Genomic DNA, 12691 nt, shown 5'->3' on the forward strand with positions numbered 1-12691 from the left:
CATCAAATATAGTTTAATGTCAGGTAATGATTTATTTGGATGCCTTTAGTTGTGGGTAATGTGTTGCTTTGGTGCACTTGGCTGTAGCAGCTCTAAACTCCTCTGACCTGCACCTACGTTAAGCCTGAACGCTCTGCAGTGAATAACAAGCACAACCTTTCCCTAACAGCTAGCAATTGCATCTAAATGTATTTTCCCTGCATCACAGGTATAAATCAGTCACTGACTATGAAAATAAAATTAAACACACTTTGGCTCTGAAGCTTCAGGAAGCACAACTATTACTGTAAACTGAAACACTCAAAAAGCTTCACTCATCTGATAAAAAAGAGTGGCTGATCGTCACATTGTCAAATATTTGTTATTTGTGTTGAGGTCAAGTAATGACAAACAGACAAACAGTGGGGTTCTACTGGCTGTAAACATTTTGTAATGACACACTAATTTCCTGAGCTCATTTCATTACGTGTCTACTTTTGTGGCACAGCAGCAACGCTTTCCAGGTACTCGGCCTGAACTGTCAAATTGGACCTGCAGTCCAATGTCAACCCATTTTCGCTTTATGAATAATTAATCCCTTCCTCATTTCTAGGGAGCTATTTAATCTAGACAAAAACACCTTTTGTCAGTTCCTGGATTCAGGGCAAATCACTCCAATCAAACATTCTCCTCGGGTAAAGTTCCAGTGACTTTCAATGAGTTTCCGCCGACTTCCTGCCATCAGATATAACGTGGAGCGAGGCAGTCATTTGCAACCCTCCCAGCTAGTTTAGAGTCAGCTCTGCAAGCCTCTATGTAGGCCAGACCCCAGAGCCAGATCCTAAGGCATAATTGACATAAGAGAGTGAGAGAGATAGAGAGAGAGAGAGGAAGGGAGGGGCACATACAAAGGGCTGGTATAATACAGTATTCTCCGCAGCACTCCTAATATTTTCAGCGAGGCAAAGAGTGCTTCTTTAGAAGTCACCCTGTGTGGAACAGCATTACCTGATTTATCAATAAGAGCGAAAAAACCGAAGGCCTTAAGAAATTAGGCGTAGTAGGTACTACCAACTAACTATGTCTTTGACTGGCTAACTTTAAAAACTTGGCCTTGTCATTACGGCTAATGAGCTCCCTGGAGGATTACCACCCAGAAGCTCAAGGCTAATCAAAGGAATCACTAAGTGAGAGAGAGACACGGGGCAAACAGTGTGAAATACTCAACCACAGAGAACACCAACGTGCTGTTATCCCCACTTCCATAACCATACCTTCAAATGTTAAGGTTTCAGCCACAGAGAAGAGCATAATTGAATAATGTACTGCAACAAAGTAAAGTCTGCAAAACCCTTTCATCCCCTGTGCGCTTACAGTCGTCTTATTACATTATGCAGAACTAAAGAGGAAAAAAAAATCCCGAAGGACTGCAACAATACAGATACTCCAGGAAGGAGGCAAAGGAGAAAGTTGTTGGAAGAGGACAATTGCCTCAGCCACGAAGATTCAATAACAGCCCTGTTGACTCATAAGTACAAATCCAATCCCATTAGGGAGCCTATGCAGGCAATAATGAATGTTGGAACCTGCCACCTGATGCTAGACGACAGAATTGATCCTCTCTAAGGCTGGATAAGGCAAGGAACTTTAATTGCCTCATCAGCATTGCCGTCAGTCCAAATGGGCCTACCAAGACGGCAAACCATGAAAAGGTAAAACAAGCATAAATCTGTGTGAATGCAAACTTGATGAGAGGCCAAAGGGGATGTTGCACACGAGAATCTGATTGTTTTTTTCAAGCCTTAGGTGTGTTTTCCATCCCTGATTTAATTTCGGGAGTGCTGTGTGCCAAGTTTTTTTTAAAATGGGGTGCTAATAAAACAGAAGGTGGACATAAAAATGCACAATATCATCCAATACAACAGCCCTGCAAAAATATACTACCTTTGTGGATCTTATAATAGTTATCTTTTGTAATGTTATGTCTGAGGCCATACTTTGTGGTGTCATTAGATTGCAAGATATCCTCATACTTAGTGTAGTGCTTATATTGGTGAGCATAGCCTCGAGCTGACTCACAGCACACCTAAACTCATAAAAGGCCTCATTCTTCACAAATCCTTTACTTTTGTTTAAAGGAGCTCCCGGAAGAACTTGTTATTTACCAGTTGTTTGATGGTAGACCTATTTCATGTCGAAATCTGGATGCAGTTCTTTTAAGTTAAACATTCGCCTCCTATGCAGTTGCCATTTGATCGAACCATTAGAAGCGTTTGATATCAATAGTGTTTCTTTGCCTTGTAGAACTATATTATCTTCAGTGATCACAAAGAAAGTGGAAAATCCTTTGAAAATAAAATAAAAGTTTTTTTGTACTTTGAGTACAAGTTTGCAGATCCCTATAACAGCAACAGCATAGCATGTATGAATGTTCATTGATATTCATAATGTCAATGTGAGCCATTTGTCCAACAACTATGTAAACTTAAAAGTCTGCATGGTATTCATGAATATTTATGTGAGTGCCTACAGACCTAAGAGACTCGTTAAACTTCCATACATGCTGTATAGAGCATTTCCAACATAGTGGGTTTCTTGTTTTGCCCCCTAAAGGTCCAAACTAAGGTCTAACACTTCAGTCTCGAGGGTTGGCGTATGAGTGTTTTAAACATTATGTTCAATTTTACTGTGCCACAATGTGAAATGAAGATCAGTGAAACTCTTCCATGTTAGACAATCTCTACAGTATGTGTATGCAGACTTGCAGCATTATGAGCAGCGCTTTCAGATAGTATTTCAGTTAGATTATCTCAAATTGGAGCTATAATAGATGAAAGAAGCTTATTTGTGCAGAGTGTGCAAAACTGCATTACACAGTACACATAAATTATATATTAGGACTCATTATCCTAAGAGTGACCAGCATAAATCCACACAGCGACCTGCCTGCTCGTAGTCGACAGTGCACTGCACATAATGAACCTGTGTCTTTGATACACGCAAACCTCATTTCATTTACGTGTTACTGATGTACAGACTCATCTAATTGCAATAGTCATTCTCCAATTAGGGCACTGATCCCAGAAGTAAAAAAAAATTGTTAGATTTTAATCAGCATCTCTGAACCAAAACAGCTTGCATTTATAAAGGCCCTTGCTTTCAGTTGATTAACTCCCTATGAAGGTGGCAGGTTTGTTTTAATCTGAAGTCCTTGAATTGTGTGATATACTTTGTCAAATTTCAATTAGATGTGCCACATCTACAAAGCTTCCCAGTGCAGTACACAGTGGAGACATGTGCAGTAACGGCTGACTGTAGAGCCCAATCATGTCTTGGCATATAACTCTGCTGGTTAAATTTGAAAGTTGTGTTACTGAAAAAAAGAGTTTGTTATAAAACTCAATTATAACTGTATTTGTGGTTTAAATCCAGTTTCATTACAGTTTACAGATACATTGAAAAGCTCACGTAGAAAATAGTTTTGTTGCCTGTTGTGACATTATCAGTGCGTGTGAGCTGATTGAATGTAACGGTTTCTAACTCCCGATTAAATAGTGAAATTTCACAGAGAAAATGGAGAATGCAACTCATCTGGCCTTAGAGGCAATTTTGTGCTGGACTATAAGAGTAACTGTCCACATCCTATGAAAGAATATTAGCCTCCTCTTAGATGAAGCTCCTCCAGACTCCTATTACATGACATTTGCATGTCATTGTGGGGAGAGCAATGCTTTTGGAGAGAACTGCTACCAGACCCTGACACACTCACTCATAATGTATGATAATGGATTTTTCTTAATCCTGCTTCATTTCCATGTGCACCCTTGGCGTGCCAAACGCCTCCAGCCATGAAAATACTGAAGGTGAGCTGCCACTCCCTCTGCACAATGCACAGTGCACTTGACTGAACATTGCACCTGCAATTTGATTCACGAAATTATCGTCCTTGGTCTTTTTATGATTCGAAAAATAGCACTGGATCTCCAGGAAACGGCACTTATCCTTATGTTCACACATCAGCGGTGCAACACTCCATCAGGTTAAGTCAATTCTAAGAGGAGACTCTACAAACACATTACCAAAACTAGCAGTGTGTCCAGGATGAACTTCTTCCTTAGTTTTCCTAAATGATCAATGGGAATTGGTTATACCAGTAATGAGAGGGAGAAAACCGCTGGGCCCAGCGGCCTAATTAAGCCAGCATCTCCAGCGCATGGCTAATTAATAGTGGAGAGGAAATTAATGAAGAGCTTGTGGCCTGCTGCTGACAGCCAGCAGGAGTAAAATGCAGCTACGTCAGCAGAGAGCCCTGCAGCACTCCAGGTGACTGCCAAAGCCTCCTTCGTCATTTAGACAGCACGCTGTAATCACGGTTCCTACACCAAGCCACCACCACAAAGCCACAGAAAAATATACAGTCTGCTATAAATACATGCGGAAAGATCTGATCTAAAACCCACTTCTTTTAAATGCCAAACTTCCATCTGTTGTTGAAGCCTCCACTGGGCACTGATCTCACATCAGTTCTCAGAGTAACAGCCAAAGCTTTCCTCAGTTCAGACGCAAACTAGAAACCCTGATCTGAGACCAGATAAGCCTCAAAGCTACTGCCAGCCCCATCACCCACAGAACCTGGAGCAGGCTAACTCCAGAGCAGGCAAAGAACTGACAAGCTGCTGTCCATCAGCATGGAGTCCCAGCCACTGCCAATGTCCCTGCTCTGAAACACACACACAGGAATCCTGGGAGGAAGTTATTTTGTTGGACAACATGCTGCTAGTCACATTAAATCTGAACATTAGCCCCAAGAGACGGTGCAATGTAGTTTCAACCACTCGCTGTGTCCCAGAAATGTGTCATTCGACAGTTCTGCTCGACCAGGAGGCCTGGCGAAGTGACAGTACTTCCTTCCTCTCTGCTACAGTGAACAGAATTCAAAGACACATGTAGAGAGGAGCTCCACTGCACAAACTAAGTTCAGCTGACCTTACAAAAAGGGGTCTGACAGATATTATACTTCCATACATAAGCAACAAAACACACACACACAAACACACACACGCAAACACCATCAATACAGGTGAGAAAAAAACTGACAGGTTCCATAAAACATGTCTTCAAAAAAGTGTGTTGCATCATTATGCAGATTAGCTGAATAATTCAAAAGAGGCTGTTAATGAAAGATTAGACCACCTCAGCAAATCCACAGCTATGTCTATGGGGTTCAATTAAAAAGGGATAAAAATCCAGTGACTTTTAAAACAGCCATTTAAGTGGGACTGCATGCATTAATGAAAGATAAATGCTCTTGCCCTGTGTGTTCATGTGCAAGTTTTCTAGAGGAATACTAAGTGTAGTTATTGATTAAACTCTTTCCTGGCCCATCCTGAGAGATAAACTACATTGCATACTCTGGTCATTGCCAAGTTTGGCCAATGCAGGTTTTTAATGGATCTGGAAAGAACACCCCTTCCTCTCTTCTAGTGTCCAGGGAACAAAGACAAATAGCTCTTTTATTGCCCTCCTGGTAACACCTCTGTGCTCAGGTTTTCCTTTTTTTCCCCTCCCTCAATCCTTTTCCGTCTTCTCTTTGATGAATTAATATCACATTGAATAGCCAAGTCTCACATCTTACCGATTGTTCCCTTTTTAATCAAATGTGATTACAAAAGGCTGCTTCTGAAAGGCGAGGAGCCACACTGGGAGAAGTATAATGGCAGTCTGCATGTGCACACACACATGTATCTTTGCTGCTCAGATAGGCTGACTTTCCATGCAATTAAGTTACTTTTAACTGGATCTGCGCACACAACTACAGTACTTCACATTCACACACAACTGAAAAAAAACTCTCATGATGTCTTTCGAGGCTAAATATTTGGTCAGACGTTTAGTGCATGCATAATAAAAGCAAATTAAACCATGAAATAATGACTCTTCCTCACTTAAAGGAAACACGCACCTTAATTACAATGGCTATTACGAACACTCTGTGAAATCACAGAGAAACTGAGTTTATTCCTATTTCTGACGATGACTGACAAATGACTGCATTCCAGGTCAAACATGGATAAGGCTCAGCGCAGGCCGTAGTCAGTTAGCCAGGCGGAAAATTGGAAAATTTAAGCTACAGTGAGTCATTAGCTAAGTCAAATATGAAACAAAAAGCTCTGTCTCCCTGGAGAATTCTTTCTGAAGTCTAATCTCTCGTTCAAAGAAAATGATTTCACTTCAGTGGATTTTCAAAAAATATGCTAACCTTATCATAGTTCATGCTAGCAGATAAAACTGACCATCTTCAGCAAATTCACTTGTGCACTTCAGCGTAAAGAAGTCCTTTCTTTAGTTTTTATTATCAGCACAGCCCCCAACTATTTTCCCATCAACTTATCCATTTCATACCCACACCTCAGCCCTCTCCATCTTGCCTCTCTTCCTCTCTTTCTTGAGCTGCAAACTCTGTAACTAATTGGATCTGGCATGGTCTGTAATGACTTTGCGCTCTATGGGGAGCTTTGGGAAAAATCACCCTTCATTTCTTCTGGCATCACTCAAGTGACCACATACTGAACTCCAGTGACATATACCTCCATCCTGCACCTAAAGGGCAAGGACAGCAAAAATGTACAGGATACTGCTGATCTCAGGTTTGAGGAAGTCGTGGATATGTTCCCCTGGAGTACACTGTCAGTCAGTGTATGTGCCTTTACATTTATATTTGTTACTCTGTATGGATATCACAATCATAGTAGCGTGGTTTCATTTTATTCTGTCAACCTTGAGTGTTTGTGGAGCCAGCGGTTTCAGTCACTAAAGGAAATACACAAGACATATTTTCCCAAACAAGCAATCAAGTAGAAAGCTGGTACACAGCCACAGACTGAACGCAATCTAACACAGACTGAATCTCAGAGATTCTACGTGTATGAGTGAAAACAACCAACAAAAAATCTCTAGTTTGAGCAAAGCTAATATATCACTCAGACTTCTTGGTATATTACTTATAAGAATCGATAGTCTTTCGGGTTAAGGACTCAATCTTTGTGAAATATTTAGCAGTAATAAAGACTGACTATTGCATTGCTTATTGTAGACTCATATGGCAGTAATTGAGTACGCTTCAAGGTATTCTCATACAACAGTTTAAATGACATCTTAAAAAATTGCACATACAACAGCTCATATGGTACTTAGCAAATAAGTGGCATCACGATGTAAAATAATTTAACATGAAGTTACATAAGTAGGTTTAGGAAAAGAAACACAGTGACAGCGTACCTTAAAATAGTTCAAAGCTCACTTGAAAAATCCTGCTATGTTTACATGTAGACTTATTTTGCACCATTTTTCTAAATATGACTAGACTCTGATTTTGAAATGCAACATGTAAACAGCATGTTCTGTTTGTACATTTGGAATTGGGCCTTATTCTGAATGTGGCATTTTTTGATTAAGACCTGTGGGGTATGCCGATATTCTTCAGGTTCAACATTTTTTGGACATGTATTCAGCACATTCAGAAAATGCATTTTTATTGTGAACAAACCAACTAACACACAGTTTGTAAGGCTGAAGCAGAGATGCATGCACAAAAAAACCCCACATGTCTGAGTGAAATGAAAAACACCCAATTTTAAACATTATGAAAGACTTGGATATCAACAGGTTCAACAGCGCAAATATGAAGTATTTATAAGTACATATGTAATTGGGGCATTTTCTGTTAGAATGTGCACAGCTGCATGTTAAAGAATGCTGCCACTAGTAAGAATATGAGATTTATTTTCATCAGCCATGTATACTTTTTTAAAATAAGGGCAAAAAAAAAAAAAGAATATTATTTTGGGCATGTAAAATGTAGTCATTAATTCTGGATTGTTTTTCAATTGCACTCATACTTTTTGTAAAACAAAATTAGTACCTCATTAGCTCAGATGACAAATCTTATTTGTTACAAAAAAACTCTGATCATTTTGTTTTTGAATTGAAGTGCATTTTAAGAGGTCCAGCTGGCAGCTGGGAAGTTGTAGCAAAATGTGTGGCTCTTCAGTTACAAGTTAACTAACATACAACTTCAGGAAAAGAGCCAGCGCAGAGGAACTTCTGAGTCAACAAACCTTTTCCATCATGTCTGTTGCCTCCAGTCAAATTGAGCTGTCGGAGCCAGTGGAGTTCCAGTCTAAATTCAGCATGTCCTGGCTGTAAGTGACTGTATGAGGCCTGGAAAATCAAGTCCATGGGCCAGGGACAAATTTGTCTGCCACTATCAATTATGCCCAAGTTAAATTCTGTTGTCAATAATAGCCTGTTTCCACCTCAGCGTGTGTCCTGTATTAAATCACCCATGCTCCCTCTAAACAGCATGCTGTACAGGTTGGAAAAGTGCTTTTTTCCTACCTTTTTTTCTCTGCTTCATATCTGCTGAGCAGACGCTGCAGACCTCCACACTTGAAGCCCTGGAAATGGGCTGCAGGGGCACCGACAGTGACAATGTCATAGAATGCATCTGTGAAGAAAGAAAATAGAGTCATTGGGATTAAAGAGAGATGTATAATACAGCACCTTAGAAACACTGGCTGTAATGCACCTTGAGGTAAGAAAAAATAAGATGAATTATCCCAGTGAAAGTGTAAAATACATTTAAACTTGACTCAGAATTTCCTAAATATCTTCTACAGTAATACCTCCAATGTATAGTGTGATATCAATAGAGATAGATACCCCATCAGGATTGTTTGCATTTATGAATAAAGCACATAGCTTTTGCATGAAGGACTTTAGTTTGCATTACAGTGTCAGAGTTTCACAGTGGACCTCCTGCAAGGTGTTCCCTTTTGTAGCCTGCAGACATGCTTAACCCCACAGATTCGTAATGTTTTTACAAAAATAAGAGGCATGACATTATTCTGCACTCTGACAGTATTGTTTCTTTTACGCGTGAATATTTCATGTTGATTTATTATATTGTGCTCATATTGGCTCTATTACTAGTCACTTCTCTTCGGCCATCTCTTGGTCTTAATGTAGCGTTGGTCCCATGTTGAACCAGAAGGACGACCAATGTCACAGCGCTTCATTCCAATTTACACACCGCCATCACAAGTAAATAAACACTTCACAGACAGCTAGGCGGGCACAGAGGTGCTTACAACAGGCCTTGTTTTGAATGAGTAATGGATGAGGCCAACAATTAAATCTGAAAAAAGGGAGGTAGGAAGGGGGTGGACAGGGTTTTATGGAGGTGAATATTTTGGTGTGGTTTAGTGCCAGGTCAGTTAATGAACACCTCTGGGAAAGCAACACATGCACAACTACGACTGTAGGAAAACATTGCTTGAAAAAACGTTGAAAATAGAAATTAATGACACAACATAGCTCCGAGTGTTGCTACAGACGTGTGAATGACTACGGCCTCCCGTCCCCTAACAACACCACAATAGACCAATAGTGGTTTGATGCAGGGGCTTCACGACTACCCACAGCTTCTTCCATTAATTATCCCTGTGCCTGGCCACGAGGCTCCCCGTCCACCACACTTTTGGCCTCTGGAGTTTTCGGATGTCCAAGTTCCCTTAATTGGTTTTCCCGCAGTCGAAGAACACAGAAATACAACAGTGGGTTTCAGAACATCAGGCACAATGACCAATTTGTGCTTGATTTGCCTGCTTCTTCTCTCACACCGTCCTTTTTTCAATATATCAACAGCAAAACGAGCCGTTTAAGTACTGAGAGGACACTTGCTCTGTAAAAGAGGAAATTGATTGTGGTGGTCAGGATGAGTGGTTATAATTCATACTTAACCCATTCCACAATCCTGTTTAACAATGACAAAACATCCTTTTTGACCCAAATGACTGCTGAACAATACTCTGACTGAAGCTTTGCCAAGCTGAGCTTTTTAGGCTGGAAATATTTTTGCAGTTGTCATTTTGGAGACAGAATACAGCCGTTCTCAGCAAAACAAATGAATAGTGTTTTGAGCTTGAAGTGTTTTTTCTTCTCCCCGATTTCCTTTTCTTGCTGGATGATCAATAGACAAAATGAAAATGAATGGTTCACGGCCGTTGAGTGGATTGCATAGCCAAACTCAAGGAAATGCATCACTTCAGTAAATCAAATGGAACAATAGAGCAATTGACTACAGTTGGAAACTGAGATTCAGCTCCATTATGGAGCCGTTTCCATTATTTCCTGTGCCTAACTGATTGCAACAACTTATTGCACATCTAACAAACTTCTATCAAACAAAATTTGCAATTTAGTAGCAGTTCACTATCAAACAAGGTTGTTAAAGAAAATTAAAACTAGAAGCCAGCCTAATATTTAGACTGAATGGCCATTTTTTTTACAGCCTTCTTGTTGGCGTTTTCTGTGCAGGGAGACTTTAAAGTCAGGCAGACATTGTGTAACGATTGTGGTTTGAACCCAGATGCAGCTCCACTGAAAAAAAGGACAGCTTGTTATAGCCTTTAATGCACCTCTTAGCCTAACACAGGATGAGCAGGTAAGTGAAACAACAGGAAAGTCAAAATCCCTGGCTTGGTGTCTCGGGAGACACAGGACTGATCCAAAAGCGCAGGAGGAAGGTGAGTCACTGGCATCAACAGAATGTCCAAATTGTGTGCTGTGGTACTGTGAAGGAGGAGGCAGAAACTTTGTCAGGCAGGCAGAGGCTCCAACACCAGTTAAGCACAAAGGGGGGGCAAACCACACAAGTGGGGGGGGGGGGGGAGTCCAGGAACCAGTGATGACGGTGAGCAACCAAAGACAGTGTCTGAATCACTCCACAGCGCAGGTTAGCAAGGGCAGATGAACAGGCAACCTCATGTTGTAGAGCTGTCAGGGAAAAACTGCACTGAGGGACACAGCCAAACACACCCCAGGAACACAGAGGCAGAGCTCGTGGTCTGGGGAGGGCTGAGGAGTTTAGTGGAAGGCAAGCGAAGCAGGTGAGTTGGAGACAGGCAGTACTGGCACTGGATTGGAGAAGAACATCCTGGCAGTGTGTCTGTGAGGCTGGTGTATACAGACTGGCAATGTGTAATTAGGAAAAGGTGAACCGAGTCGCCTTGATGAGGTAGGTGTCACTGATGCTGTGGAGTGGGAAATCAGGGTGAATGGAAAATGATTGAAGATGGATGAGATGGGTCACAGGGCAGGCAGAGGTGAGCAGGTCACCAACAATGCGGAACTGTGACACACTGGGGCGCCTGGTGGTTCATTGGTTAGAGTGGGCGCCCCATGTATGACAGCTGTGTCCTCACTGCAGTGGCCGCGGGTTTGATTCCAGCCTCAGCTCTTTGCCCCTCATTCGCCTCATTCGGAGTTTCATCTTGCTATATTTGCGTTTTTTCACGAAGGGAAAGACTACTCACTTAACTACATGGCACTCCCCCGACATCTTTTTCGAACCTTAGCCCAATGTCTCTGCAGCTGCACCAAGACCTACTTTTTTTCAGGGCTGTGTCTCTTAGATGCCTGCTGCTTATGGTCACTACGTTTTTATAAGCCCCAAACTCACCTGAGCACTGAAAACATTGGCAGCACAGAAAAAAAAGAAAATACAGACAGAGGGCAGAGTCTCTGCAGAAAAATGCACCACCCCACATTTCTAATGGCTCATAAGTCATGATTGAGAGGGATTACTTCTGTATGAGTCCGTACATTGTACAGTACAATCCTGTAGAGTATACCACACTTTGTCACAGCACTGCTTTTAAATACCTTGCACCATTAATTTAGATGTATTTAAAATCATGGTACACTAACAGTGATAGACTTAAACTTATTATAATAAACCTACTTTATATTTTATCTGAAAGTTAGCAACAACATTAAGTTTTATACCCAAAGACAAGTTTCTTTTTACCGTGATAGCTATATGCTGCCACAAAATGTTGTGGAGACAGTTGTGTTATTACAATATCTACATTACATATAATAGCATTTGCATGTCAATGTAATTTTGTTTTCTTGTTGCTACAAATATACTGATCAAGAGTTAACATGCAGTATCATTGATAAAAATGTGGGTATGTATATCTCATCATTTAAAGAAAAACTCCTTCAGTTTGAGAAGTGACAGTTGCACAGGGTACAAGACAAATTTACATTTGAATGATTTTCTGCACACTGCATGTCAAGTGACATCTCTTTTCATGAACCCAAAGACTCTCAGTGTAACTGATTTGTATGTAAATGAAACATTTATGGAATGAGGTTGGTATATTTTTTTTATAGATTTTTTTGATTTGTGTGGGACATTTTTGCTTTTTTTAAATCAAGGTTTGGTGACTTGTGGCTATAAATATGCTATTTTATATCATTGCTTTTACCCAGATTTCTTAATTAACATCATGAAGTAGATGGGAGCCGTGTGTATCCTGCAGGTACTCCAGATCCGACTGCAGTGTACATAGTGGATTTTACACACACAGACACATCAGCACCACTGCCTGGAAAGGAGTCAAGGTGTGAATTGGCCCCACAGAGGGTAATTATCAGAGTGTCTATCAATCAATTGACAAACTCCTGTAAGGTTTGTTTTATCTTGATTTTCCCCCTCTTCGGCCTTGACAGCACGAGACAGTTTCAGGGTTGTATGATGACTTGATTTTACTTATTTTATCTGTCATCCCTGATGTCTTCACTGAAAGAAGCACAGTTTATGTCAAGGTTTTGTCTGTCTTCAACTCCCCATCAATCATCGGGT

At 40.8% G+C, this 12691-nt stretch overlaps 1 protein-coding gene across 1 annotated transcript in view; it reads right to left on the reverse strand.

Moving 5' to 3' along the window:
• inpp4b (inositol polyphosphate-4-phosphatase type II B) overlaps positions 1-12691 on the reverse strand; it is a 162182-nt gene that overhangs the window by 27760 nt on the left and 121731 nt on the right. Inside the window, exon 11 of the mRNA XM_042484477.1 lies at positions 8377-8485. Coding sequence (XP_042340411.1) covers positions 8377-8485 — 109 coding nt within the window. The remainder of the gene's footprint in view (positions 1-8376; positions 8486-12691) is intronic.

This window comes from Plectropomus leopardus, chromosome 4 (assembly GCF_008729295.1).
Source record: "Plectropomus leopardus isolate mb chromosome 4, YSFRI_Pleo_2.0, whole genome shotgun sequence".
In the NCBI taxonomy this organism is placed as follows: domain Eukaryota; kingdom Metazoa; phylum Chordata; class Actinopteri; order Perciformes; family Serranidae; genus Plectropomus; species Plectropomus leopardus.